The 27,906-nt window shown below is 45.9% G+C and overlaps 2 protein-coding genes across 2 annotated transcripts; both read left to right on the forward strand.

Moving 5' to 3' along the window:
* The first annotated feature begins 4,464 nt into the window (after nt 1-4,464).
* slc30a5 (solute carrier family 30 member 5) lies at nt 4,465-17,638 on the forward strand. The gene is made up of 25 exons (XM_066711771.1): nt 4,465-5,085; nt 5,903-6,025; nt 6,943-7,009; nt 8,238-8,323; nt 8,495-8,582; nt 8,780-8,867; nt 9,075-9,151; nt 9,268-9,438; nt 9,652-9,940; nt 10,090-10,298; nt 10,501-10,658; nt 10,767-10,896; nt 11,201-11,441; nt 11,735-11,961; nt 12,497-12,625; nt 12,722-12,891; nt 15,003-15,030; nt 15,284-15,418; nt 15,563-15,676; nt 15,916-16,098; nt 16,252-16,410; nt 16,513-16,749; nt 16,864-17,001; nt 17,089-17,199; nt 17,418-17,638. The coding sequence occupies exons 1-25, from the start codon at nt 5,015-5,017 to the stop codon at nt 17,520-17,522; spliced, it is 3,534 nt and encodes a 1,177-aa protein (XP_066567868.1). The 5' UTR covers nt 4,465-5,014; the 3' UTR covers nt 17,523-17,638.
* A 360-nt stretch (nt 17,639-17,998) lies between these two features.
* Nucleotides 17,999-20,788, forward strand: LOC136755136 (C-C motif chemokine 28). The gene is made up of 3 exons (XM_066711575.1): nt 17,999-18,446; nt 19,412-19,529; nt 19,796-20,788. Exons 1-3 carry the CDS (start codon nt 18,383-18,385, stop codon nt 19,893-19,895), a joined length of 282 nt encoding a protein of 93 aa, XP_066567672.1. The 5' UTR covers nt 17,999-18,382; the 3' UTR covers nt 19,896-20,788.
* Nucleotides 20,789-27,906: the final 7,118 nt, after the last annotated feature.

Consider the following 27,906-nt stretch of genomic DNA (forward strand, 5'->3'; position numbering starts at 1 on the left):
CATTTATAGTCAAACTTACACTTAAATACATACATTAGCTGCGAGAAAAGTCCTGAGTAAAACATCAGACACCTCCTCTTATTTCAGTGCAGTCTTGGTCTGTTTTCTCATGCAGAAGTTTCTAGGTGCTGCTTTCCAGAGACACTTGAGTAGTCGCCTCCTTCCAGCTATAAGATTTAATGGCATTCAGGCCGAATCTCATGACCTCCCCTTGAGAAACACAGACCGGCTGGTGTGAGTCCCTGCCTCGCTCCTTCACACCAGTGTGTGAGTCAAGCAATCTTCTTCTCCAGCTCTGAATGATCTGATGAACTCTGTCTGCCCCCACTGCCCATTTATTGCCCCCCATCTCCCATAACGCAAAATTCACTCTCTCTGTCCTTTATGAAAAACACTGAACACTGGTTATAAACACACACACACACACACAGCTCATGAATCATTCATTAAACTACTCCAAAATGTGCCAAACCTCCCCTCTTCATTCATCATGGAAGTAATGGTAACATATAACCCCAGTATCAACAATAAAAATAAATATCCCGGAGAGAAAGGAGCCCACACTTCCTGTCAATGTGAAACATGTGCATTAGAATTGCATGAGGACAGTGCCGTGCATTTAATTCACCCTCTGCGCTGCTTCATGTCCCCTCTGGGACCCGGGACACAGTGGCCCAGCTCTCCGATTGATGTGCGGGGAGGAGTGCGAGAGATTTACTGGACTCAAACCGCAATTTGGTGTTTCTGTCAAACATCAAAGTGCCTTTCCAGACAGCCGCCTTAATGGAAATATAGTGGCACCATTTTCCTGAACCAAAAGAATAAAATCTCCATCTAAAAGTCTGCATATGGGAGATCTTTCCAAGTTCCTCTCTGTGTGGCATTTCAACATGTATGTGCAGAATAGGTCCCTGCCTTGGGCATTAGCCCATTAGTGTCAAGATATTATTTCAGTTCAGAGCGAATGTTCTTCAACGATGGACAAGGTGCCAAGAGCGTATATATCTGCCGTAGGGTGAAACTATATCAACTGGAACCCTTTACAAACAAAATGAGAAAAAAAAGATGACAGTCATGTCTGTGGAGGGTCTGAACTTGTTTAAATAAAACATATTTTCTTATCCAAGTGGAGGAAGGAGCTGCTACAGACAGACAGGTATATGAACGTAAGAACATGAGACAGTGTCCAATCGAGAGGAGGCCATTCGCCACATCGTGCTCGTTTGGTGTCCATTAATAACTAAGTGATCAAGGATCCTATCCAGTCTGTTTTTGAATGTTCCCAAATTGTCTCTTCAGCCACATCGCTGGGGAGTTTGTTCAGATTGTGACGCCTCTCTGTGTGAAGAAGTGTCTCCTGTTTTCTGTCTTGAATGCCTTGAAGCCCAATTTCCATTTGTGTCCCCGGGTGCGTGTGTCCCTGCTGATCTGGAAAAGCTCCTCTGGTTTGATGTGGTCGATGCCTTTCATGATTTTGAAGACTTGGATCAAGTCCCCACGTAGTCTCCTCTGTTCCAGGGTGAAAAGGTTCAGTTCCTCAGTCTCTCAGTAGGACATTCCCTTCAGACCTGGAATAAGTCTGGTTGCTCTCCTCTGAACTGCCTCTAGAGCAGCGATATCTTTCTTGAAGTGTGGAGCCCAGAACTGTCCACAGTATCCAGATGAGCTCTAACTAGTGCATTGTACAGTCTGAACATCACTGCCCTTGTTCTCAGTTCTACACTTTTGACAATATACCCTAGCATTGTGTTTGCCTTTTTTATTGCTTCCCCACATTGTTTGGATGGAGAAAGTGAGGAGTCCACATAGACTCCTAGGTCTTTCTCATGCGTTACTTCATCCAGTTCTATTCCTCCCATAGTGTAATTATAGTGGACATTTTTGTTACCTGCATGTATTACCTTGCACTTGTCCACATTGAATTTCATCTGCCAGGTGTCGCCCACAACTGAATATTATCTCAGTCCCTCTGAATAGTCCCTAAGTCCAGAATTTCAGAACTCTCCTTCTAACCATTTACAAATGTATTATAATGGCCATTCCAGATGTGGCTATCTATATACTTTGTCCAAGGCGCTCTCTGTATTTCAGTGTGTTGCGTGGCTTCGGTCTGCACTACTTGATGACCATTAGCGCTGTCTTCAAAGGTGAATACTTTCCCAGTTCCCCCAAATATTAGCTGTTGCGCCACATCAGTTTGTGGGGAAAATATGATAATGATTATTTATCAGATTGTTCTACTGTTATGTTGCTGTTTTGGTTCTATGAGGATCCTGACAAACAGTCAATGTCATGCGTGTCAGCAGAGTCTTGAGGAAATGGACTTTCACTGGACAGAAAGGCTTGTGTACCTGTCAACAGACCTGTGTGTGTGTGTGTGTGTGTGTGTGTGTGTGTGTGTGTGTGTGTCTGTATGTGTGTGTGTGTGTGTGTGTGTCTGTGTCTGTGTGTGTGTCTGTGTGTGTCTCTGTGTGTGTGTGTTGTGTGTGAGTGTGTGTGTGTGTGTGTGTGTGTGTGTGTGTGTGTGTCTGTGTCTGTGTCTGTGTGTGTCTCTCTGTGTGTGTGTGTGTGAGTGTGTGTGTGTGAGTGTGTGTGTCTGAGTGTATGTGTGTTGTGTGTGTCTCTGTGTGTGTGTGTGTGTTGTGTGTGTGTGTGTGTGAGTGTGTGTGTCTGAGTGTATGTGTGTTGTGTGTGTGTCTGTGTGTGTGTTGTGTGTGTTGTGTGTGTCTCTGTGTGTGTGTGTGTGTGTGAGTGTGTGTGTCTGTCTGTGTGTGTGTGTGTGTGTGGGATCATGCTGAGTGAGGTATATCACATTCAAAAATACATTTGTCTCCTGCTTGGGTTTCATTTTGGTTCTAATGACTGCAGCTCGGTTATCTTCCTGCCATTGTTGCACTTTTCTCAGTCTGACTCAAAGATCTGTCTGACATGATTTATTTAAAGCAAAGGTAAGCTCATATTCTGACAAAAATAACTGAGAGCTCAGCAAATGTGATCATTTAGGGAGGAACTGAACACACGAGGTCTGGATTTCCTTCAAGATCAAACAGGATTTAAGCCCTTTATGATGCATAGATTATTAGAAAGTATGACAACTCCTGCTTTTTTTATTACAATCTTCCATCATCCTGATTCCTTAATTAAAGAATGGAAGTGATCCTTTCAATTGTTCGCCGTGTGGAAGATGGAGGTGTCTTCGCTGGTTTCACATATTTCACACTTTAACAGATTTTAATAAACTGGATGCATGAAAAATGAATCCATTAGGCTTCTTAATATGCGTATGCTAATTATATTTCAATTGATTCTAATGCAGAAGTGTTGGCCATAAGTACTAAATGTCAAGAGCGAAGATAGCGTGTAATAATCCAGTGTAATGAATGAAGACCTACGTAAAGAAACGTCTGAGAGATTAAGTCATCTATCAGATGCATTGCAAAGTAATTGCATACAAGCTACAGCAGGTGACTTATCTCTGTTCTCGATGCATTCGCACCAATCTGCTGATCAAAATACAATGGGCTCATATCTCCGTCTCCGGGAGTCTAATGTAGCCACTAAATTAGGCCCCTTTTTTCCGGTTGACGTGAAACTGCTTTTATATATGACTAGTTGTGTATGATGCATGATGTGCATGAAGAAAATACATATTTGGGTTTGAAAAAAAGAGAATCTTCACAACACCAAACATCTGCTTTACAGACATATATGTTTAATCAAAGCATAAAAGAAAACGAAAGCAAAAGCATTTACTAGAAGTTACCAGCATCTGCATGTTTCTGCACACTGGGACACTGGTTCAGTGATATAATTATGTAACAAATATGAAATAGACCCCACAATAGAATTACATAAAACAATTGTATTGCCTTTTTCTTCATTTTGTTTAAATAATATAAAAACTCAACATTTTGGCTGCATATAATAATAATAATCATAATAATAATAATAATAATAATAATAATAATAATAATAATAATAATAACCAGAATTTAAAGTATGTGCATGATATATTACCTGATAGTATTTGTACATATCTAAAGTGGTGCAGTTATAGTGGAGTACCTGTAATGATAGGCTGCTAAATGAAATTGCTGATTCTTTCGTTAAGCTTTTGCTAACAATGCTTTCTTCAGTATTTTAATGTATTTCTATGCGTGATTACAGGAGCCTACGTGTAGTTTATATCAAAAAGACACACATAATAAAGGCAACATGATGATAGAAGCATTGCAATTACACTTCAGCAACACTGACGCGTCTGCAGGCTAATGCATGCATAGGCTACCGGGATTAGATTGGTCGTTTTATGCTTTTCTATATGTGGCCTTTGGTTTTATAGGCTGCATTTCTATGCCCTGGAACTCTTTCAGTGGAAGTTGTGTGTTAATTAATTTGAGAAGGTGCTTAGTTAATTAACGTCCACATGCCCGGCTGCTTGTGTCGTTGTGGCCGGTAGAGGCCGCTGCAGCTGCGCCGTGAACCTGCCTTTGCACCGGGAGGCAGGAATACGGGTTCCTGGACGACTTTAAAATTAAATTAAATAAAGACGAGCTTAAGGATGTTAAATATAAACACGTTATTATTGACTCGAGCGACTGAATAACCGATTTTGGTGCGTATTATCGAGGTCGATGCAGGCGGTTTCACTTTTACGTTAAAAACTGCAGTTTGACGTGGCTTAGTGCCGGCGCGCCGCGGTGCAGGAGCGACCCGACACCATTTTCCGGCCGCCTCCAGATGACTCCCGAGCGGCCGGCTCATCTACTGCGGCCCCCGGCTGCGGGCCTACCGGTCGGACCTTAGGCGGCTAAGTGCGATCGTTTTAGTTTGTAACAACGAAACAAGATCATGTGTACACTGTGCTGATAAGGACCCAAAAGTGCACTTTCGTAAAAGTATTACGGTAGTTTACTAGTTCATTACATGATGAGACGTCACTCATGTGAAGTGTTTTTTTATTCGCTTTAACCTATTATTTATTCAACTTAAAAAACAAACCAACAGTATCATTATGGATGACAAATACAGCAGCAATGTGATTTCCAGTGGCCAGCTGGGACCGGTGGAGGTGCCCAATGCGAGGTAAGCGCTGATCCTTTACAGAGATCAGATCCACACGGTGCCGTGTGACGTCATGTGTACCCGTGTGGTCCTCGGACACGTATTGATGTACTGATGTAGCCCCAGCGTGCTCTTAGCCATTGTCTACTGGTGTTTATTTAGTTGCATATACAATGCTTTTGAATTCATGTAAAAGCCTTAATGCCAAGCCCAGAAGGTATGATCTTGAAAATACCATCAGTAGTCTCACACCTCTTGGTTAATACATAATTAACGCTAGAGGATTGCTATATCAATAACTTTGTTAATGCAGAAATTACAGATTTAGTGTTTTGTAACTAAAGGGAAACGCCTCGGTCTCACCTGCAGTTGTACATAAATGACATGTCAATGCACAGCCCAATACAACATGTCCTGTGTAGGTGGTATGCTTACACTGGGTGCTCGTGTTCCCTGAGAGCTGATCCTGTTAATATACTTGTAATTGTTCATCAGGCACAAGGGTACCAGTAAATATATGCACCTGTCATTACGGGCTATTTAAACACACTTTCCCCTTACACAACTATTATATCTATTATATGAGAAGCTCTCAGCAAGGGAAGTGCTCATATAATGTACCATTCAGATAGCATGTATTGTCACCTTGCATTCAACGTATAGTTTCCTTGAAAACAGACTTCAGATAATTTGATTGTACTTAATTACCGCACTTACCGTGGGTAAAATTGATATACCGTATAGCTTGTTGTATATTGTATCAGTGGCATAAGGTTTGTAGTATTCTTGATGCTTAATATTGTAAAACTATAACAAAATGACATGTTTTCTGTTCAAGGCTTACCAGGTACATCGTGTTACTGTGCGTCACCAAGGTGTTGAAGGCGCTGGGCATGTTTGAGTCCTACGACCTCCTTAAAGTCGTCCACATCGTGCAGTTCATCTTCATTCTGAAACTGGGGTGAGTGAGCGCCGTACTGATCTATGGCTCGGTCTCCTCCTGTTTCTGTAGCGGGAAGGAGCCGGTGAATAGTGCCTGCATTATTGTCATAACTGCAGTATTGCCGCAGTAAATGGCTATGTTACAGTAGAAGTGGTGCTGGCCGCCCTGCTGTCGGTGACCTGTGTGGTTCTGTATGGAGGCGGTGGCCTTCAGCGTCTGATATCTTTATGGATAAGATATCGTTCTAGGACAATTTAAGCTTTGACTGTAATTTGGGATTTTACAAGCAGCACCACTATATACTGCACTGTGAGTTGTTATGCTTGGCCTACAAGGTATAATAAAGTAAGCTTAAAATCAAGAGTCATTAAAATGTATACGTATTAAAAATAAAATAAGTGAAATACAATAACTGCGGCGTAAATAATACAATAATTTAATCCATTATAGTTGTGAGTTATTTCACTGCCATCAGCTGATTTCAAGGATTTCGAAAACTTGTTTAGAAACGTATAAAACGCTTTCACTTGTTCTTCAGAGCCTTGACAAAAAAAGAAACCTTACTCCTCTCCAAAATGTAAAGAACAACTTGAAAAGCATTTTTGCCGGTGAGATTTATGCCAAAATAAATCAAAACGTCAACCTTCCTGTCTGGCACGAGTTTGTAACCCGTCTTTTCAACACAGCTTTCAGTTAAAACGTGATATTTTGTTAGGTTTAACTTTAGGCAGAATAACTCGGCTTGGAAAGCTTCTCAAATTGCTCTGTCACATGTCATACAAATAACACTTTCGACAAACAGTGACCGTACTGATCAGCAGTGCCGTGTTTCTTCTCTGTGTTAAACAAGTAATAATGCACGAGTGTAGAAGCAGGGTGACCGCTGACATCAGTCCTGTACAGTGGCCATCAGCGGTGTCCTTCTCTCCCTGCAGATCTGCCCTGTTCCTGGTCTTCTTCCAGAAGCCGTTTTCAGCCGGAAAGACCATTTCAAAGCGACAGGTGAGGCGAGTCGTTCCCTTGTTACATCTGATCGTTAACTGCAGATAATAATGTTGCCAGCTAAGACCCCTGTTTTAAATCAAACAAGATTGATGTTACTTTTAGGTATCTTATGTTAAGAACATAAGACCATGTCCAGTCAAGAGGAGTCCATTCGCCCCATCGTGCTCGTTTGGTGTCCATTAATAACTAAGTGATCAAGGATCCTATCCAGTCTGTTTTTGAATGTTCCCAAATTGTCTCTTCAGCCACATCGCTGGGGAGTTTGTTCAGATTGTGACGCCTCTCTGTGTGAAGAAGTGTCTCCTGTTTTCTGTCTCGAATGCCTTGAAGCCCAATTTCCATTTGTGTCCCCGGGTGCGTGTGTCCCTGCTGATCTGGAAAAGCTCCTCTGGTTTGATGTGGTCGATGCCTTTCATGATTTTGAAGACTTGGATCAAGTCCCCACGTAGTCTCCTCTGTTCCAGGGTGAAAAGGTTCAGGTCCTCAGTCTCTCAGTAGGACATTCCCTTCAGACCTGGAATAAGTCTGGTTGCTCTCCTCTGAACTGCCTCTAGAGCAGCGATATCTTTCTTGAAGTGTGGAGCCCAGAACTGTCCACAGTATCCAGATGAGCTCTAACTAGTGCATTGTACAGTCTGAACATCACTGCCCTTGTTCTCAATTCTACACTTTTGACAATATACCCTAGCATTGTGTTTGCCTTTTTTATTGCTTCCCCACATTGTTTGGATGGAGAAAGTGATGTGGACTCCTAACTTATTAGGTTATTAATTTATTAATCGAATGCCATAGCAGGCTGTGCCAATACTGCTGTACCGCGGTGTGTACAAAATACATTCCTTTCCCACTGATGTGTATGAACATGTTTCAAACACTGTTTATTTTCTCCTGGTTCACATTCCACTAGTGCTCTGTAATATGTAAGATTTATTTTTCTTCGGGTTTTTTTATGTTTATCATCAAAGGGGCCTTTCTCAAGTAAGGGAAATGTTTTGTCACTTGTCGATTCCTTCTGCACAACGTGTTAGTAATGAAGCACGACCGGGGACGACTTCAGATTGTGTGTCACAGGAATGGACACACGCAAAAGACACTGCACTCAAAGCACTGTACGCCACTCTGAAAGGTGTGTCCATTCCTGTGACTTTCTGTCGCTAGTTGTGTCGCAGAGCTGGTAGCGTGTGTTGTGTTGTGACTTTCTGGATCTGCTTCTCCTCTCTTCCAGTGGATCAAAATCCTAAAACACGCAGTCGTCGGCTGTATTATTTCACTCCTGGGCTTTTTCGGTCTCACACTCTGTGGACCTTTAAGGTAAGATGAACACCGCCTGGGTGAGACATTTGTGTTCGTTCTTGGTTATCTGACCCTGGTGCCGGCTTCTGGGTCGAGCTGCTGTACGTGCTGCTACCGTATTTCAGAAAGGTTGTGAATAAAACTGAAAGACCAGTGTTTGTTTGTTTGTTTGTTTGCCGTGCTCTCCAGAACCCTGCTGCTCTTCGAACACAGCGATATCGTGATCGTCTCTCTGCTCAGCGTCCTCTTCACCAGCTCTGGAGGTGGACCATCCAAGGTATGGCAGCTTCCTTCTAATAGAACCTCCCTTGTGTTATTTCACGGACTGTATACCTCGCAATTAGTGCTTTGATTAAACCACCAAAGCTCTTTGAGGTTAAGCGGTACAGTTGGGCACGAGAAAAGGAGTGTCTGGAATAAGCGATGCATTGCAGACGCACTGGCTTATTTGTTTGGCTTTTCCCGTTCCACTAGACCAGAGGGGCGGCTTTCTTCGTCATCGCAGTGATCTGTTTGCTGCTCTTCGACAACGACGACCTCATGGCCAAGATGGCGGAGCACCGTATCCTTGACTAAAGCAGCCCAGTGTTTCAACCCAGCGTCACAACAGACGAAGAGAAGATGCGTGAAGGGTGAAAAGGTTCAGGTCCCTCAGTCTCTCAGTAGGACACTCCCTTGACCTGTGTGAGCTTGTGTGTGTTGTCTATTTTTTTTTTTTTCCTCTTGCCCTCTGTAAATCTCTCTTTAAGTCCTTGACGTCTGACCGCAGCTGAGGGACACCACGACAGCGCACTGACGCACGCTCTCTACACGGCCATCGCGTTCCTGGGCGTCGCGGATCACAAGGTGGGTCTGTCTTTAGCGGACGAAATAAGAAAAAAGTCGATTCGGTTGAAAAGCTGCCGGACTGAGTGATTGGTCAACGTGCCTCGGTGCTAACGGACTCTCTCTTCCTATGTCAGGGTGGCGTCGTGCTGCTGGTGATCTCCTTGTTCTTCATGGTGGGCTTCCACACGGCCTCCAGGAAGCTGTCTGTGGAGATCGGGGGGGCCAAGCGCCTGTACTGTCTGTCGAACCTGGTCTCGGCCGCCGTCCTGCTGCCCTGGGTCATCGTGCTGTCGGCCACCACCGAGGTGAGCGGTTGTTACGAGCTTGAGTGTCGGGACTTGGACTGTTCCATCAGCACGGCGGGGGGGTGTTGGAAGAGAACTATAACCCATCGCCGAAGGAGGTTTGGTCAGAGAAAAGTGAGCCGTTCACTTCTCTGGCTAGAACACTCTCGGTATGAGGGAGACCGAACCCCAAACCCCTGTCTTCTCACGTCTGTCTCCATTGCTTCCGTCCAGAGCAAAGTGGAGTCCTGGTCGGCGCTTGTCCTGCCCTTTGCGATGGTCGTGTTCTCCGTCATGATCCTGGACTTCTACGTGGATTCCATCTGCATCGCCAAGATGGAGGCCCCCAAGTGCGCCCGCTACGGCTCGCTCTTCCTGGTCTCCAGCGGCCTGCTGCTGGCCAACTTCTGGACGCACCCCTTCACAGACACGCTGCGCTCCGTCGGCACGGCGGCCCTGCAGGACGGCACCGAGCACGTGCTCTCGGGGGGCGTGGTGGTCAGCGCCCTGTTCTTCATCTTGTGTGAGTGCCGGACTTGGCGTTCAGGGCTGCGATCTCTGTGACAAGACCTGCCTGACTTTTATTTGATGAATACATGACACAATCAAGCTCATTTTCAAGGTAAAAGTGCTAAAATCACATTCCTTTTTTCCCCCTTTTTCCATTTAAAGCTGCCAATATTTTGTCATCCCCCTCCAAGAAGGGGCAGAAAGGCACGCTGGTGGGCTACTCTCCCGAGGGGACACCGCTCTACAACTTCATGGGTGACGCCCTGCAGCACACATCGCACTCGCTCCCCCGCTTCATCAAGGACTCTCTGAAGCAGATCCTCGAGGAGTACGACTCCAGGCAGATCTTCTACTTCCTCTGTCTGAACCTGGTGAGACCTTCCTCTGTCTGACCCGGGTGAGATCTGAGATGGAAGCCGGACAGAAGGCAGATTGGTGGCTTCCCAGAGTGTTGTCTCGCTTCAGAAGCTCCTGATTGACAGACGGACAGCTCTGTTTTAGAAGTGTAAAGTCGGGGTCTCGTTTCAATGGATGTTGACTGTACCTCTTTCTCCTCCTCCCCTGTGTCGGAAGGCATTCACCTTCGTGGAGCTGTTCTACGGCGTCTGGACCAACAGCTTGGGCCTCATCTCGGACGGCTTCCACATGCTGTTCGACTGCTCCGCCCTGGTCCTCGGCCTCTTCGCCGCCCTGATGACCAGGTGGAAAGCGACGCGCATCTTCTCCTATGGGTAAGCGGCGCCGGACAGACGCAGAGCGCGCTGCTTGGTGGTGGTGGGGGGGTCTCGCCGGCGCTGTGGTTTAACACACAGTTGTTGTTGTCACTTCCTTCCCTGCAGGTACGGCCGGGTTGAGATCCTCTCCGGGTTCATCAACGGCCTGTTCCTCATGGTCATCGCCTTCTTCGTCTTTGTGGAATCGATCACGCGGCTCGTAGACCCTCCCAACATCAACACGGACATGTTGACTGTGAGTCCGGACCCGTCTTCTCGTTCTTGTGGGTTCCTCCCCCTTCGTGATTCAGACGGAGTGATATTAATCGATCAGTGGACAGACGATCAATCGGGAATGATCTGTACATATTTTTAGTGTCCTGATTATTTGCAGACTTCTTGGTAAGGTGTATTTATAAAGCAGTTCTTGTGCAGAAGACTAATGACTCTTCACTCTACTAACACAACTGAAGAAACATCTTGGCAATACTACTACTAAACTACTGTTAACTACTACTTATCGTGGTGATAAACTGAGTGGCATTTCCTGTCCTCTGCAGCCGGTGTCCGTCGGGGGTCTCATCGTGAATCTGATTGGCATCTGCGCCTTCAGCCACGCCCACGCGCACGGAGCGGCCAAGGGGAACTGCTCCTCCAACGACCACGGCCACTCCCACCACGGGCATGGCCACGGGGACCACGGGCACGGACACGGACACGGGGGACACGGACACGCACACGGGAGCCACGGGCACGGCCACTCGCACGGCACTGGGGGAGGCATGAACGCCAACATGAGGGGTAAGGGCTGCAGTCTGGTCCTTCCAGTTAGTCCGAGTTTTTATCTTCAAAGTCCTGGGGCGGGGGTTTAACCTACATCGGACCTGGGAAGAGAGCTCAGACTGGTGTGTTCAATTAGCTAATTGAGAAGCTTGGGTGGCCTCTGTGTCTTTAACAAGCCCTGAAACGGTGAGTTCACTGAGTAGACGATGCTGCGTGTGGTTCTGTTGCCCGCCCCCCCCCAGCGAAGGGGCTGTTGGGTTCATCACCGTGCGCTGAGGCGGGACTGACGGTGCCGCGCCCTTCTGTTGCAGGCGTCTTCCTGCACGTCCTGGCCGACACGCTGGGCAGCGTGGGCGTCATCATCTCCACGGTGCTGATCCGCCAGTTCGGGTGGCTGATCGCCGACCCCATCTGCTCACTCTTCATCGCCGTGCTGATCTTCCTCAGTGTCATCACCCTGCTGAAGGACGCCTGCGAGGTGCTGCTGCTGAGGATCCCCCCCGAGCACGAGAAGGAGCTCAGCCATGCCCTGGAGAAGGTGGGGTTCCCGTGTGTCTGTCCGGCCACTGAAATGCACGCCCTCCATCGTGTCGTTCTTCGGCAAGACCAGGGTGCGAGAGAGAGGCTGTGTTACAGATGGACCGGGGGAGTCAGTGATGATGATTGACTAATAATAATCATAAGAACATAAGACCATGTCCAATCGAGAGGAGGCCATTCGGCCCATCGTGCTCGTTTGGTGTCCATTAATAACTGAGTGATCAAGGATCCTATCCAGTCTGTTTTTGAATGTTCCCAAATTGTCTCTTCAGCCACATCGCTGGGGAGTTTGTTCAGATTGTGACGCCTCTCTGTGTGAAGAAGTGTCTCCTGTTTTCTGTCTTGAATGCCTTGAAGCCCAATTTCCATTTGTGTCCCCGGGTGCGTGTGTCCCTGCTGATCTGGAAAAGCTCCTCTGGTTTGATGTGGTCGATGCCTTTCATGATTTCGAAGACTTGAATCAAGTCCCCATGTAGTCTCCTCTGTTCCAGGGTGACATCCTAGTTGAAAAAAATCGCTGTTGGCTTTTTCAGATACAGAAAATTGAGGGGGTCCTGTCCTACCGAGACCCCCATTTCTGGAGGCATTCGGCCAGCGTTATCGCGGGGACGGTCCACTTACAGCTGATGTCTGATGTTGTGGAGCAGAGAATCATCCAGCAGGTGAGTGAGACCCCCAGACTGTTTTTCTGTTTTCCAGTATTCTAGAGATAGGTTAGTTGTGACCTGTGACCGGCCTCTTGCCGTTTCCCGCACCAGGTGACCGCTGTGCTGAAAGACGCCGGAGTCAACAACCTGTCCGTGCAGGTGGAGAAGGAGGCCTACTTCCAGCACATGTCCGGCCTCAGCTCAGGTTTCCAGGAGGTTCTCGCCATGACGAAGCAAATGGAGTCCATCAAGTACCTGAAGGACGGGACGTGTATCATGTGAGCCGGACACTACAGGACCAAATCGAATGGCACGACTCGTGTGATGAAAACTGAAGAAAAAGTGGATTTGGGGAAAGTGTTTATAACGTGGTCTGTGTCTTATTTTTGCACACAATGTACAGTAATATAATATATGCAAATGATGACATAGCGTCTAGGAACCTTCTGTCTCCAAACGGGATATTATATTCCATGGTTAGAAATGGGTGATATCAGAGATCTGTACATCAGTCCATGCATTAAATCGTGATTGATTGCTGCTGTTGCATTAAAGTTGTTTTTCATTATAGCGCCTGTGTTTCTACACACCTTTCTGAGAAATCGGCCTTGATCTTCTTACCCAGTTTATTGTCTGTTTTAAGAAGTTCCCGACAGAATGTGTTTATTTCCACTAAAACCAGATCAAGCAGTATTCTGTAGTAACAGTCGAGAAACCCGATCCTCTCCGGGCCGGAGGAGGGGCTGAAAATGAGACCGTTTTCCCAGAAGGAAGAGTATTGTGAAGCTGCTTTATGTGACTGGTTTGTTCCAGACTCCCATAATCCTCTGTGTCAGGAAGTGAGTCCTGTTTATAAAGATGCACATCAGTCACTCTGCCTTTTATGAGAGTACCACAACCCATTAAAAAAAAAACCGCATTACATACAGTACAAATAAACTGCGGTCAGAGGTATGTTTTGATTGGAGGATTTGGTGTAAAACATCCAGACGTCCTCAGGAAGTATGATATCTGATCTGTACAGCACATCGGCACGTGTACAGAGACGTCAAAGTGTCAGGTGTTTACAGGCCGAGGGAGGCCCGCACTGCTGCTGCGGTCTGTGCGTGAGACTGCTGCAGTGAGAGAGGCGGAGCTGGGCAGTCTTGTCTGGCTTCACCATTCCAGTTTATCCCAGAGGTGCTCTGAGAAACTAAGGTCAGGATTCTTAGCAGGCCTTGAAATGCTACCAAGTGTGTTGAGAGGACAGGGCTGGGCTTGTTTCATGTGAGGTTATCTCCAGATTTAATTTATGATAAGTTTGATGTTGTGGTAAATATGGTGTTTATTACCACTGTCTAAAGTCCTTTCCTCAGTGTGTAATATAAATGCTCTGAATTTGACTTTATATATATATATATATATATATATATATATATATATATATATGGCCTTCCCAAGATGTTCCCACTTGTTTTGGTGAACAATATGTATGTTAATATATCTATATTTATTAAAATAAGTGCTGACATTCAACCTATGGTTCATTACAATCTCCAGTCTCTATCAATAAACATATGGAGTTGGTTCTTTAATAAATTATTACAATTATATACTTAACTGAACCCCCTACTGTTTTAAATAATGAAAACGCTCCGATTTATGAAAATATAAGTTCAATTAAGGGTTCAGTTGAGAGCTCGGTCGGAACACAGACCAGCAGGGTGGGGGCTCCTCCTGGACCAGGTTGGGGGCCCTTATCACAGCGGGAGAGCCAGCAGTGGATCTGTCATGTGAAAAGCATGCCGACACTCAGCACCCGCAGACAAATACAGTGCGATCATCACTAACACCGGGGCGGCGGGTGATGGAGGGGGATCGACTTCCATCCTGCTGTCTTTAGTGTTGTCTATATATGGATGCTGAAATTCGGTTTGTTTGGAAGGTCTGCATATCTTCTCTCACCAATAAAATAACAGATAAAACACTAACCAAAAACCACAGACCCGATACAGATATTTATTCACTAATCAAATGCAGTTTTGGGTGAAATTGGATCTAAAGTGTATCTGTATGCGCTGCCGTAATAACATCGTGCGTCTGTGTCTTTAAAAGATGACGTAACACCCCGAATTCAAACCTGGCGTATTGTTGTTACTTTGTTGCCAGTGCGCGGGCGTGGCGCGCAGGCGCAGGGATTGCAGTCACGTGGTCCGGGGTCGTCTGGGAAACGCATTCTAAACCGCGGCGGCTCGACCAATCAGCGCCCGCCGCCGCCGCAGCGCGACCAATAGGATTCGAGCGAGCGGCGATTTAAACTGAGCGACGGTGGCCGGGAGGTATCGCAGCGACATCCGCAGTTAGCAGCTCAGCCCAGTCCAGCGCATTCGCCTGCTGTGTCCCAATCGTGAAGTCGAGAAATGGCTCTCCGTGTGACTAGAGTGAGTATTGTTTTCGGCGGTGTCTCCGCTCTGGTTCCTGGCGGCACTGGGCTGCGTGTGTCGGGTTTAAAATGCGCTCCACGCCCGGTGCCGTCGGTGCTGCGGTCTGGGTTGCTGCTCGATTAGAACCGCCAGACATGCGCGCAGAAGCCGCTTTGCACTGAGCCCGTCTCCGTGTCTGGAGAGCAGGACTCCCGCAGGGACCAGAGCGGCCCGATGGCCTTCAGCCCCTGTGTCTCTTGTCTGCCTGCAGAACTCGCAGCTGAACGCCGAGAACCGCACAGCTGTGGCGGCCAAGGGGGCGGCGGGGAAGCCCGGGCTGAGGCCCCGAGCGGTGCTGGGGGAGATCGGCAACAAAACCGCTGTTCCCAGACCCGCTGCTAAAAAGGTACGTCGGGGCAGACAGGAGCTGCCCGTCACGGAAGCCTGCAGGGCTCTCGGCAGGGGCGACAGCTAGCTTTGGTTTATACATCTTTATTTTTGATATAATGGCTGCTTCATGGTTCGTCTCCCCCATAACGTTGCCTTGCAGGAGATCAACCCCGTGAAGGTGGTCCAGAGGAAGCCCATCCGCTCCCAGAGCACCTCCGACGCTCCCGTCCTGAAGAAGAGCGTTGTGAAGAGCTCGGTGCCAGAGCCTGTGCAGGTCAGGGTCCCTCTCTCCTCCCCTCATAGGGCGCAGGAACTGTGATTAAACTACACCTAATGGAGAGGGTTGTTTTCAGTGGCTGTTTTCTGAACCCTTAAAGTCCCTACATGGCCAAAAACCTCCGTAGTTCCTCCAGAGCTACTTGGCAGGGCAGATGCTGCTCTGCAGGGTGACCAGCATGCCTTGGCCGCTTCCTGCAGTGCTGATGCCTTGCCTGGCTGCTCCCTCCCCGTTAGGTGAAGCCAGAGCCCTCCTCCCCATCGCCCATGGAGACCTCCGGCTGCGAGCCCGAAGACCTGTGCCAGGCTTTCTCAGACGTCCTGCTGAACATCAAGGACGTGGACGCCGACGACTACGACAACCCGATGCTCTGCAGCGAATACGTGAAGGACATCTACAACTACCTGCGCCAGCTTGAGGTGGGTCTGGGTCTCCTCCACACCTCACTGGATCTACTGGTGTAGGGTCTCGTTCTAGAATGAAACTCGGTCTCGAAAGGCCATGGCTCCTGCTGAGCTTATGGGTGTGATGTTACTGCTTGGATCTTTCACTAAAGCTTTCTCTATGAACAGGTGGACCAAGCAGTCAAACCTAAGTTCCTGGAGGGGCAGGAGGTGACCGGGAACATGCGTGCGATCCTTGTCGACTGGCTAGTGCAGGTGCAGATGAAGTTCAGGCTGCTGCAGGAGACCATGTACATGACTGTGGGCATCATTGACCGCTTCCTGCAGGTGTGGTGTCCTCTTGTATATATAAATCTCTCTCTCTCTCAAAACTGGCTTTAACTCTTGAATCAGAACCCCACAGGCTGAACCCTGTTCTCTTCACTGCAGATCAATCCGGTGCCCAAGAAGCAGCTGCAGCTCGTAGGCGTGACTTCAATGTTCATCGCTTCCAAGTATGAGGAGATGTATCCTCCCGAGATTGCCGACTTCGCCTACGTCACTGACCGCACCTACACCACTGCCCAGATCCGTGAAATGGAGATGAAGATCATGAGGGCGCTGGACTTCGGGTTTGGACGCCCGCTGCCCCTGCAGTTCCTGAGGAGGGCCTCCAAGATAGCTGAGGTGAGCTGCCCCCGTGTGCCAGCCTTGGCAGAGCCTCAGTCTGTGAAGTTCTACCTTCACCACTCTGTACATCCTGGTGAGAACCTCTCCTGTTCCCCCCCCCCCACCCCCCAGGTCACCGCTGAGCAGCACACTCTGGCGAAATACTTCATGGAGCTGACAATGGCCGACTACGACATGAGCCACTTTCCACCCTCCCAGATTGCAGCTGCAGCCCTCGCGCTGACCCTGCAGATCTTCGGAGGCGAATGGGTAAATCTCCTTTTCCCCCTCCTTTCCCATCCTCTGAGTGGCCACTCGCCCTTCCTTGCCTCTAATTGATGCCCTCTCGTCTTCCAGACACCCACCCTGCAGCACTACCTGGGCTACACGGAGAGTGCGCTCCTCCCTGTGATTCAGCACATTGCCAAGAATGTCGTGAAGGTCAATGAGGGGCTCACCAAACACGTGGTAGGCATCCTAGTTATCGGTGGAACCAACTCCCATGCAGTTGGAGGGTTCTTGTTCCAGATGTGTTGGTATCCTTACAAACTAGGATGGACTTGCTGAGATGTTTCAAACTAAAAGCCAGCTTGTGTAGCCCTTTCTCCGCTTCACGCTTGGTTGGCTACCCAGTTGGTTGCTCATTCTCCCAATGGATTGTCTAACCTGCTCTCTCTCCCCTGCAGGCAGTGAAGAACAAGTACGCCAGTCAGAAGCAGATGAAGATCAGCGCCCTCCCCAAGCTGAAGTCCCCACTGGTCCGCAACCTGGCCAGACCACTGCTGCCTTAGTGTGTACAGATGTCCCTTTTAAGCTCGTTGAGCACTGTGTGCTGCTGTAAAAATGTTTTACTTAATTTTGGTTCTTGCATGTTTTTAACTTTATTTAAATAAATTCTTTTTACTAATGTAATGGTTTTGTCTTGACTCTGGGGCTCAAAGTGGCAGTGCTGACCACAAGGGGAGGGTCGTGTGGGATACTGTGGTGACTCCCACCTGGCAGCTAAACTGTGACTGCAGGTTCTTCGCATCGTGTCTCGATGTCTCCCACCAGCTAGGTTTAGCAAAGTCTAATAAGCCTCTAATTTAGACCCGTCAGTTAAACTGCGCCTGCAGCATCTCTCCTTTAAATCGGGAAGCATTTGGTCTCTTGTAAGTTTGTCAAAGAAATTCCCCTCGGAGTTTACAGGAACTGCAGTGCTGTCTGGAGAAAACGGCAGTGAGGAGAGATGGCAGTTGTGTGTGGACTTGCCCAACCCCTGGCATACTCTCATCAGATCTGCCTAAACTGGTCTAATGCTCATAACTGTGGTCTCTGGAGCCCTTGGGCCTGTTGGTTTTGTGCTTTTGCCAGCATATTTCTCTGCTCATCTTGTTCACTTGACTATAAGCCTAATGTGAAAGGTGTCAGTGTAATGACTCGTTGGAGATCGACTGACCCAAAGGCATCGGTCAGATGTCTGAAAGACCATCTCTTCTGTCCCAGTTTGAATGTGTGTGGTGTACTGGTCTAAATCATGTGATGCTTGATTTCCGAGCTGTGATGTGGGTTGTAGGTGGAGTCTTCTTTCTACCCACCCCCTTCATTTTGTATTTAACCTGTTTTGGTAGGGTAATCCTCCCAGCTCTGTGCTGCTTCTCCAACCGTCAAGATGAACGTCAAAGCAGCCGCAGTCCTTGCTGTGATTCTAATGATGACTGTCTTCCGTGCTGAAGGTATGGTCAGATTTTAAACCTATTAAAACCCTGTCAAGAGTCCATTTACTTGAGCAGGAAGATTAGGCTTTTGTGAACACAGGCACTGAATGTAATACACTGGAAAATGCTTTGACAGTTGGGTTTTTCAGTTCATGCAAAGTCTTGGGAATGTCCAGGTGATCCGTGTGTTTAAGGAGAAAAGGCTCGTCCGCTTCAAAGACCAGTCCATTGTGGGCGAGACGCAGGTGGTTCGGACTCGGTTAGGTTATCGCAGACAGTTTACAGATATGCACCAAAAAAACTGCCTGTTCGGTTAGTTTAGGTGTCTCTTTATTCTACATTTATTCCCTCTGCAATTAGATCAAACGCTACCATGCCAGTTTGATTTACTAGATATCTTGAGGACACATGTTTTACAGCCTCACTCGGAATTTAAACTATAATTCATGCTCACTATACATGCTGATACATATTCATGACATTTCAAAGCACCGCTATAGTATAGTCTGTAGAAAAAGTTTTATTAAAGGTGGGGGCGCAATTTAAAAGGGCTGACACAACCTCTTGAAGAAACTGCTGAAAGTCATGTGATTTGTTGTAAATGATGCAATAAAGCAGAATCTCAACATTATTATCATTATTTTATTTTTTTGTTGTGTGGATTCTTGTAAAACACATTAGCATTTGCCAGGCCACCAGATCTTATTCGTATTAGACAGGCACACAGCATAGCGCACCATCGCAATGTAGCCTCTGTAAGTCTTGTCACATGTTGCTTTGATCCATAGCCAGCCTTTAGAGGAAAACTAACTAAACACCAGTTATTGTTGCACAGTATCTCATTTTAAAAAGGCAGTGGGGAATAAGTATCACGACCCTATCTTTCCATTTAAAGTAGCACACACTTTTCTGCGTGTGCTGGTCTGAAGTCGCAAGCTCTCCTTTCCGCAGCAGCTCATCAGGACTGAGTGCTTGTTTTCCAGGCAAGATCTCCAGCTGCTGTGTTGAAACCGCTTCTTCCATCCCGCCCGGCCTGCTGCGCAAAGTGAAGAGGGTTCAGATCCAGACAGACGACGGCTTGTGTGACATTAAGGCAGTAATGTGAGTCTGACAAACACACACTCCTCCCATGGCCCAACAGTCTTTCATATATGTGTGTTTCCTTTATTTAGTCATTCCTCTACCTAGTATTATTATTAAAATGCAAAAATATCTGATTAAACTAAAGTTCTTCATTCAAGAGTCTGAAACCTAAGGATTCAGTGTGTTGCAATTGTGACAAATGTTTTTGTGGAAAGATATCGTTTTATTTCACAAATAATAATGACACACTTATTCTTATGTTTACTAATGTATTTGTTTTTTAGAGTCCATATCAACGGGAAGAAGCTTTGCCTGAATCCATCTATGAAGATCATTCAAAAGTGGTTGAAATTTGAGAACAGGAGAAAAAAGCTCTGGCACTGAAAACACGAATACAGATGTGCTGCATTAACATCTGCGTCACCTGTGTGTGTAGTGCAAATCAAATGTAGCACAGATGCCAAGATGTGTTTTCATATACACTCACCTAAAGGATTATTAGGAACACCATACTAATACTGTGTTTGACCCCCTTTCGCCTTCAGAACTGCCTTAATTCTACGTGGCATTGATTCAACAAGGTGCTGAAAGCATTCTTTAGAAATGTTGGCCCATATTGATAGGATAGCATCTTGCAGTTGATGGAGATTTGTGGGATGCACATCCAGGGCACGAAGCTCCCGTTCCACCACATCCCAAAGATGCTCTATTGGGTTGAGATCTGGTGACTGTGGGGGCCAGTTTAGTACAGTGAACTCATTGTCATGTTCAAGAAACCAATTTGAAATGATTGGACCTTTGTGACATGGTGCATTATCCTGCTGGAAGTAGCCATCAGAGGATGGGTACATGGTGGTCATAAAGGGATGGACATGGTCAGAAACAATGCTCAGGTAGGCCGTGGCATTTAAACGATGCCCAATTGGCACTAAGGGGCCTAAAGTGTGCCAAGAAAACATCCCCCACACCATTACACCACCACCACCAGCCTGCACAGTGGTAACAAGGCATGATGGATCCATGTTCTCATTCTGTTTACGCCAAATTCTGACTCTACCATCTGAATGGCACAACAGAAATCGAGACTCATCAGACCAGGCAACATTTTTCCAGTCTTCAACTGTCCAATTTTGGTGAGCTTGTGCAAATTGTAGCCTCTTTTTCCTATTTGTAGTGGAGATGAGTGGTACCCGGTGGGGTCTTCTGCTGTTGTAGCCCATCCGCCTCAAGGTTGTACGTGTTGTGGCTTCACAAATGCTTTGCTGCATACCTCGGTTGTAACGAGTGGTTATTTCAGTCAAAGTTGCTCTTCTATCAGCTTGAATCAGTCGGCCCATTCTCCTCTGACCTCTAGCATCAACAAGGCATTTTCGCCCACAGGACTGCCGCATACTGGATGTTTTTCCCTTTTCACACCATTCTTTGTAAACCCTAGAAATGGTTGTGCGTGAAAATCCCAGTAACTGAGCAGATTGTGAAATACTCCGACCGGCCCGTCTGGCACCAACAACCATGCCACGCTCAAAATTGCTTAAATCACCTTTCTTTCCCATTCAGACATTCAGTTTGGAGTTCAGGAGATTGTCTTGACCAGGACCACACCCCTAAATGCATTGAAGCAACTGCCATGTGATTGGTTGGTTAGATAATTGCATTAATGAGAAATTGAACAGGTGTTCCTAATAATCCTTTAGGTGAGTGTATATAGATATATAGATATATATGTACACCCCCACACTTGGCGGGCCCTGCCAGTCCTGCGCTGTTGAACACAATTATTTGACTTGTGCTCTTATTTCTCATTTAATCTGTGCTCTGGCAACACATTTTTATATATTTTTATATATCCTCTTTATACCATTTAAAATGGTTTACTTTGTGTAGGCATGTCTTCTCTTCTGTGTGGTTTGGGTGTATTCTGTTAACATGAAAATCATCAAAATAAAGTTAAACATAATTTGCTGAACAGGATTGAGTTTTTTTAAAACCCTTAATGATGGAAGCACAATATCATAATGTAGCGCACACTGTCTAGTGTCCATGGTGGTTTACTGGTTCTTCTGATGATCAGTCAGGGGGTATTTTACACATCCGTGTGTATTATATGTATTAAAGACAAGATGCAGTCTTTATGTCTAAAAGGGGATGATTTCATACTGGATTGCATATACAAATATTTAAACACATAATGAAATTGCCATCACAAACCAGAAGAGGGAGCCAGAAGCCAAGTATTGGGCAAAGACAGGCTTAGCTGCCCCAGGAGCACAGAGCGCTGCAGGCCTCTTGAAACATCAATATTAAACAGTTTAGTGCGTGGATTGAGCATTTCTATCAACACCATATCACAATCAAATAACAGCCATTATTATGATGGAGCTGCGCACCAGGGATGCCTCCTGCACTCCGACAATCACTCTCCAGCACACGGGAAGTATGAGTATTTCATTGTGATTGAGAAGACATTGTTCATTCAAGATGAGTTCCTTTGTCATTAAAGTACCTTTATTCACCAAGCGACCAATATGTGCATCTGCATAGATGACCAGATATTAAGTGCAAAACAAAAACAACACACTGTCAGAGGGAGTAAAGATTGTACTGTGAACAGCTCATTTCACAGCTGTGGAAGCTGTGACAGGAGTGAAGGGTCGTGTAAAGTGGTTACTTGTGATTGTGACAAGTGCACCATTTATAACAGCTAGTGCTCTCCTGACACTCCCTGTTACTCCCACGTATCTCCACGTCTTCCATGTTGCATTAAAACCACATATTCATATTCATATTCATAAGCACTTCATGCCTTTCCATCCTGGAACTGTTGCTCAAATAGATGCAGACAGAGACCTCGTTCAGCCACCAGGGGGGCGATATTAAACATAAAAACGCACCGGCGGCGTGTTAGTATTGCTGCTGCTGCTGCTGCTGCTGCTGATAGAGGTAACAATCATTGCAAGAACTCCAACTTAACTACATGAGTAATGATAGTTTTACAAACAATATGTATTTCAAAAATCTGCTCTCCAGTAAAAGCAGCCCTGGTTGGGGGTCTCTGTTTAGTTGTTTAGGTCTCTGCGATGTGTGGGGTTTGACCAGAGACCCTCCTAAAAGGACCTGCCATTGTCCGGTTGTAAATGATAGAAGAGGCAACATCTGTCTAGAGCTGTCAACCCCCCCAAGAGACCTGCATTATAGAGTCCAATCAGCAGATTAGTCCACAAGTGTGCGGCTAATGGACGCAGCTCCTCGGAGGGACGTGTTCTGTAGGATCCATTCCCCAGAGCGCTGATCTCTCAAGGTCGGCTTCATCTGCAGAGTCGCTGGGAGAGCATATGTTACCCAAGCTGCTGGGCTGTCCTTCCCACCCCTTCTTTAAGTATTTAATTAATGCTACACAGCACAGGCGTGCTCGTACGGCCTCTGGGTAAGTGCTTGTCAAACTCTGCGTGGCTTCAAATGAAATCGGTGCTTCACAGTTGGCCAATTCACACACACAGACAAACTATTTATTTATGTTTGTGAATCTATATTTTTGGAGTCATAATAAGAAGAAGACTAAATTAAAATAATTTAAATATGAGGGTGGAGATGTGAGTTGGTGTTGGAAAGGGACTGGCCATAATTCAACCAAACCAAACATGTTTTAATTTTAATTTCATCCAGAACTTGCAAAGTAAAAGTTTGTGTCGTTTGGTAGTGCAAACAGTCACCCTTCTCACTCTCACACTGTCCCCCACAATGCACAGCGCTGGTCACATGGTTCAGATGATCACTGCCAATCACAGGGCATTGTCCACTGATACCAACAGGGCCGGCTATAAGGGCCACAGAACATGCTGTTACAGGAGACAATTAAACACCACGAGGTAAAAATCACAAAATCCACAACGCATTTTATAAAACGTCATAAAAGAGATTGGACTTTTATAAGTTTAGTAAGCTACAAGTTTTCCATCCTTTTTTCATTCTTTCTAATCTCTGAGCAGTCTCAGGGGCCGGGCAGCGCTGTGGTGGTTTCCAGAGCCGGGCCCGATCACGGCTCTCACACTCGAGGCCTGAGCTGAGGTCACGATGGGGCAGCTGGGATATCGGTTCACAGGAGAGTCTTCTTAAGAAAACAAACTGAAGGGGGACGGGAGGCGGGGACGGGTCGGGATATCTGTGAAAGCAGCAGAACAACATGCCAACAACCTCCTCGATGGTACAGAACGTTCCTGAACACGTGCCACCAGTGACGCAGTTTCCATCAGCAGCTTTGTTAAGGGTGAAGATAGTCCCTGAGGAAGAAGGTGTAGTGTTTATTAGTTACAAGTGATTAACTATATATAAGGGGCCAATATATATATACATAACATATAAAACATATGATATGAAGTTCTTTCACCCTGTCCACGAACTCATGCAGTTACCACTAAATCCTGCTAATCTCATTTTGAAACCAGCACTGACACAGTCCTCTCTTCTGGACTTCTGAAGCCTCACTTGCTTATTTCCTATGTGTAATATTATTACGGGGAACAGTAACACAGCTTGAGACGCATAAAGAGGTGAACTCTGTCGGTCCCCTTCAGGGCTTTCCATACCTCTGTCAAAGCCCTTAAACTCGTGAGTCTGTCCTGGGATACATGTGTTTAAGGATAAGCCTCGAACACTAATGTGAGTTCTGATCTTCCTCGACTTCTCCTCTCTCTGCCGAGCGCAACACTGTAACACTGCAGTCAGTAATATCGCATTACCTCTCTCTCTGTGCAGTTCAGTGCTGTATGAGAAGACATAGACACAACGGCCACAAAGATGCCCGTCTCAGCAGGGTGCTAATGGGTGCCCAGCTGGCAACATCTCTCACGTCTCTCAGCCCACAACTGGAGTGTAAATAAACACGGGGGCATTCATCCTCTCAATTAATATATTTCCACATAAAACCTAGTGTGTGTCCTGAACTTTACAGACCTCGCAGCTCCGGAGAACACAAAGACGTCTATTGTATCTCCAACACAGGCCTTTTTCACTGAGGTGTGTGAAAGCATCCCTCCTAGGGTCCCTCCAATTAATCTAAACTCCGGGTAAGTAGTTAAATCGTTATACGCTTCGGTATCCAGGGAGCAAGTTTCCTTTAGGATGGGGGACATCTCTTATCCCCTCTTATTCCCCCACAGTGTCTGTTTACCTTGACTGCTTCAGAACATACTGCGCATTGTCCGCCCCGAGCGCCGCACAGAGAGATCTGAGACAGAAAGCCGTTTCAGTTTGCCACTCACAAAGAGAGACTTCTTGTCTGAAGCGGGACCTCCTCGCCAGGGAGAGGTTCGGCCTGCGTTCAGCAAATAGGTTGGCTGGAATCCTGGCGATGGATTTGAACACGGCTACAGCGCTGGTGGGTTTGAAGAAAGCACAATACTTTCTTGGTGGTATGAGATCAAAAGCTAATATGTCTGACTTTAATATATATATATATATATATATATATATATATATATATATATATATATATATATATTTATATACACACATGTTCCCTTATTTCTGATTTCAGTAAGGTAGCTTTAGAGACTTTAGGGTCATTAGTAACAAACCTTTCATACAGAATATGCACTAGTTAGAGCTCATCTGGATACTGTGGACAGTTCTGGGCTCCACACTTCAAGAAAGATATCGCTGCTCTAGAGGCAGTTCAGAGGAGAGCAACCAGACTTATTCCAGATCTGAAGGGAACGTCCTACTGAGAGACTGAGGAACTGAACCTTTTCACCCTGGAAGAGAGGAGACTACGTGGGGACTTGATTCAAGCCTTCAAATCATGAAAGGCATCAACCACATCAAACCAGAGGAGCTTTTCCAGATCAGCAGGGACACACGCACCCGGGGACACAAATGGAAATTGGGCTTCAAGGCATTCAAGACAGAAAACAGGAGACACTTCTTCACACAGAGAGGCGTCACAATCTGAACAAACTCCCCAGCGATGTGGCTGAAGAGACAATTTGGGAACATTCAAAAACAGACTGGATAGGATCCTTGATCACTCAGTTATTAATGGACACCAAACGAGCACGATGGGGCGAATGGGCTCCTCTCTATTGGACATTTTCTTTATCTTCTTATGTTTTATTATGCCTTTCTGAGGGTATTGTGAGATGCTGAACAGTTGATTGAAGTCTCCACCTGCCACATCCCCCCGAGGCCCTGCGGTCGCCATCACACTGCAGCGGAGGGTGAGGGAGTTACCATGGCACCACAGACAAAGATAAAAAAATGATCCCTAGGTATAATTACTGCTTGAAGAATATGATCCGTTGTTCAGTTGTTCACATAACGAAGCGCAGGCCATAATCAATAGACACAGAAAACTAATGGGAGCAACTGATAGGGTTATTTCTCTCCTGCTGAAAAGCAAGCCCACAAATTGTCTTCCCGAGGACGACACACAATGAACCAAATTATCCTGCCATTCGCAATTAAAAACATCTTGAAAAGCTTTTTCCTCTTTTAAGGCAGCGGCCATCAGAGCGCTCTCCCATTTCCATTCTTGACTCGATCAAAGGCCGTCTCATTGGTATCACTGGAGGCTTTACATTTGTTTTCCCACTTTTCGCTCAATGTATCTGCAGACGGCCGGTTTGACAGGCCAGATTACTGGGACGCTGCGCAGACGCCCGGACTCCAGATATAACGGCGAAAACAGGAAAGATTGAGCAGGACACGTTTTATCAATCGGGAAGTGGTTATGTTAATTGAAACGCTCTGTGTTTGTTTAAGAACACACTGTCTTGCTGAGCTGCCGAGACCCCTATCAATCTTGCACTGCATTCTTTACCACACGTCCAATCATCTCAGTCCTTTCCTGTTTTGGAAATGATTCAAAGACAGACACACTCTTAATTACTCATCCTTTAAACATTAAGATAAATGGATGCTCCTGTTTGCCAGCTGACCTAAAATCACCCACAGTGCGGGAATAGAAGCTGTAATAGGAGTAATATCTATTATTATAGTTGATGCTGCTATGAAAGGGTGACTAGAGTATTAATCGAATCTTATGAACAGTTTGTGTAAGTCATCTCCTTCCCCAGGAAAAGTTTCTGTTTAGGCATTTCAATAGCACTCAGATACAAATATCTAATGAATGCTCGTATTATTAGCCCATCACTATTGTGCACAGCTTTCCTGACCTCAGATTTTCATCAACTTCTCTGCTGCCCACGTCTGCCTACCGACATGCTCACGAATGTTGTCTCACACGCTGAACTTCAGGCCAGTGTTGCCTGTTCATTTCTAAATAATTTAAAAATGTTCTCCTATCTCATTACCCGCTGTTGTGACTTCACAACAGATTGCTGACATTTACGTGACCTTTGCAAAGAGTCTGACAACCACAGAGTCTGATCTGGGCACTGTCATAGGCGAGACAACATTTCTCTTAAATGGGGTTATGGTTTTTAGGTTTTAGTTGTTTTTGGGGTTCTGCTGAAAACAAATATACAGTTTTCCCAGACATGCAGGTTAAAAAAACTATTATTATTATTAAATACAATTTTAATAGCAGTTGCTTTGGTGTCAGAACACCCACAACACAATATGATTAATAGAGTCTAAAACACAGACATGCCATAGTCCAGCGCATAGTGTAATTTCTCGTCTTGCACACTTTGTAATGTTTATATTTAGTTTTGTGATTTTCAGTTTTTTATTTGCGTATGCCTAATTTACCATCTTCCACTTAATAAAAACGATGTTTCGCAGTAAAATATGATGTTGGCTTTGAAGACACAGTCCAGCGAAACACAAGACTGCTCTTTCACAACTGGTGTAACAAACTGGCACACAAACGCGCCAGGCCACGAAATGTCGTTTGTGCCGCGAAGCGTGTCCTGAGACGCGGCTCCAGACAGGGTTGTTTTAAAGCATTAGTTGTGATTTTATTTTATTTGCCATGACTCTATACTGCATTATGAAATGAGTTGCTTTATTTTTTACGGTATTGGCGTGAATTGGACTGGTGTGTGAAGAGCCGACAGTCTCTCTCGGCTGTGTGTCATTTCCTGAAGTTTTAGCGTTGCTGTATTAAGTGTTATTTTAACAGAATTTGATTTCCTTGCATGTCTGCTTTTAGAAGGGAATGTAACTGTTCCCATCAAGGCTTGGGACAATTATAATTGGTAACTATTTTTTGTATATATTTTTTGCAGCCAATTGGAAATGTCTGCCAGCAGCTTTAGATACTGATCTCCCGTCCCCTGTTGCAAATCACTGGACACATTATTGCCATGTGTGTGCTTTTATTTTTTTAAATATGGAAAATGTTAATGCAAGGTACATTTTACACTTCATGTGTTCCAACTAAATCATCATTATTCCAAAAATACTTTTTAAAAATAAGCTGCCAGTGATTTGCAGC

The sequence above is a fragment of the Amia ocellicauda genome, chromosome 8 (assembly GCF_036373705.1).
Source record: "Amia ocellicauda isolate fAmiCal2 chromosome 8, fAmiCal2.hap1, whole genome shotgun sequence".
Classification (NCBI taxonomy): domain Eukaryota; kingdom Metazoa; phylum Chordata; class Actinopteri; order Amiiformes; family Amiidae; genus Amia; species Amia ocellicauda.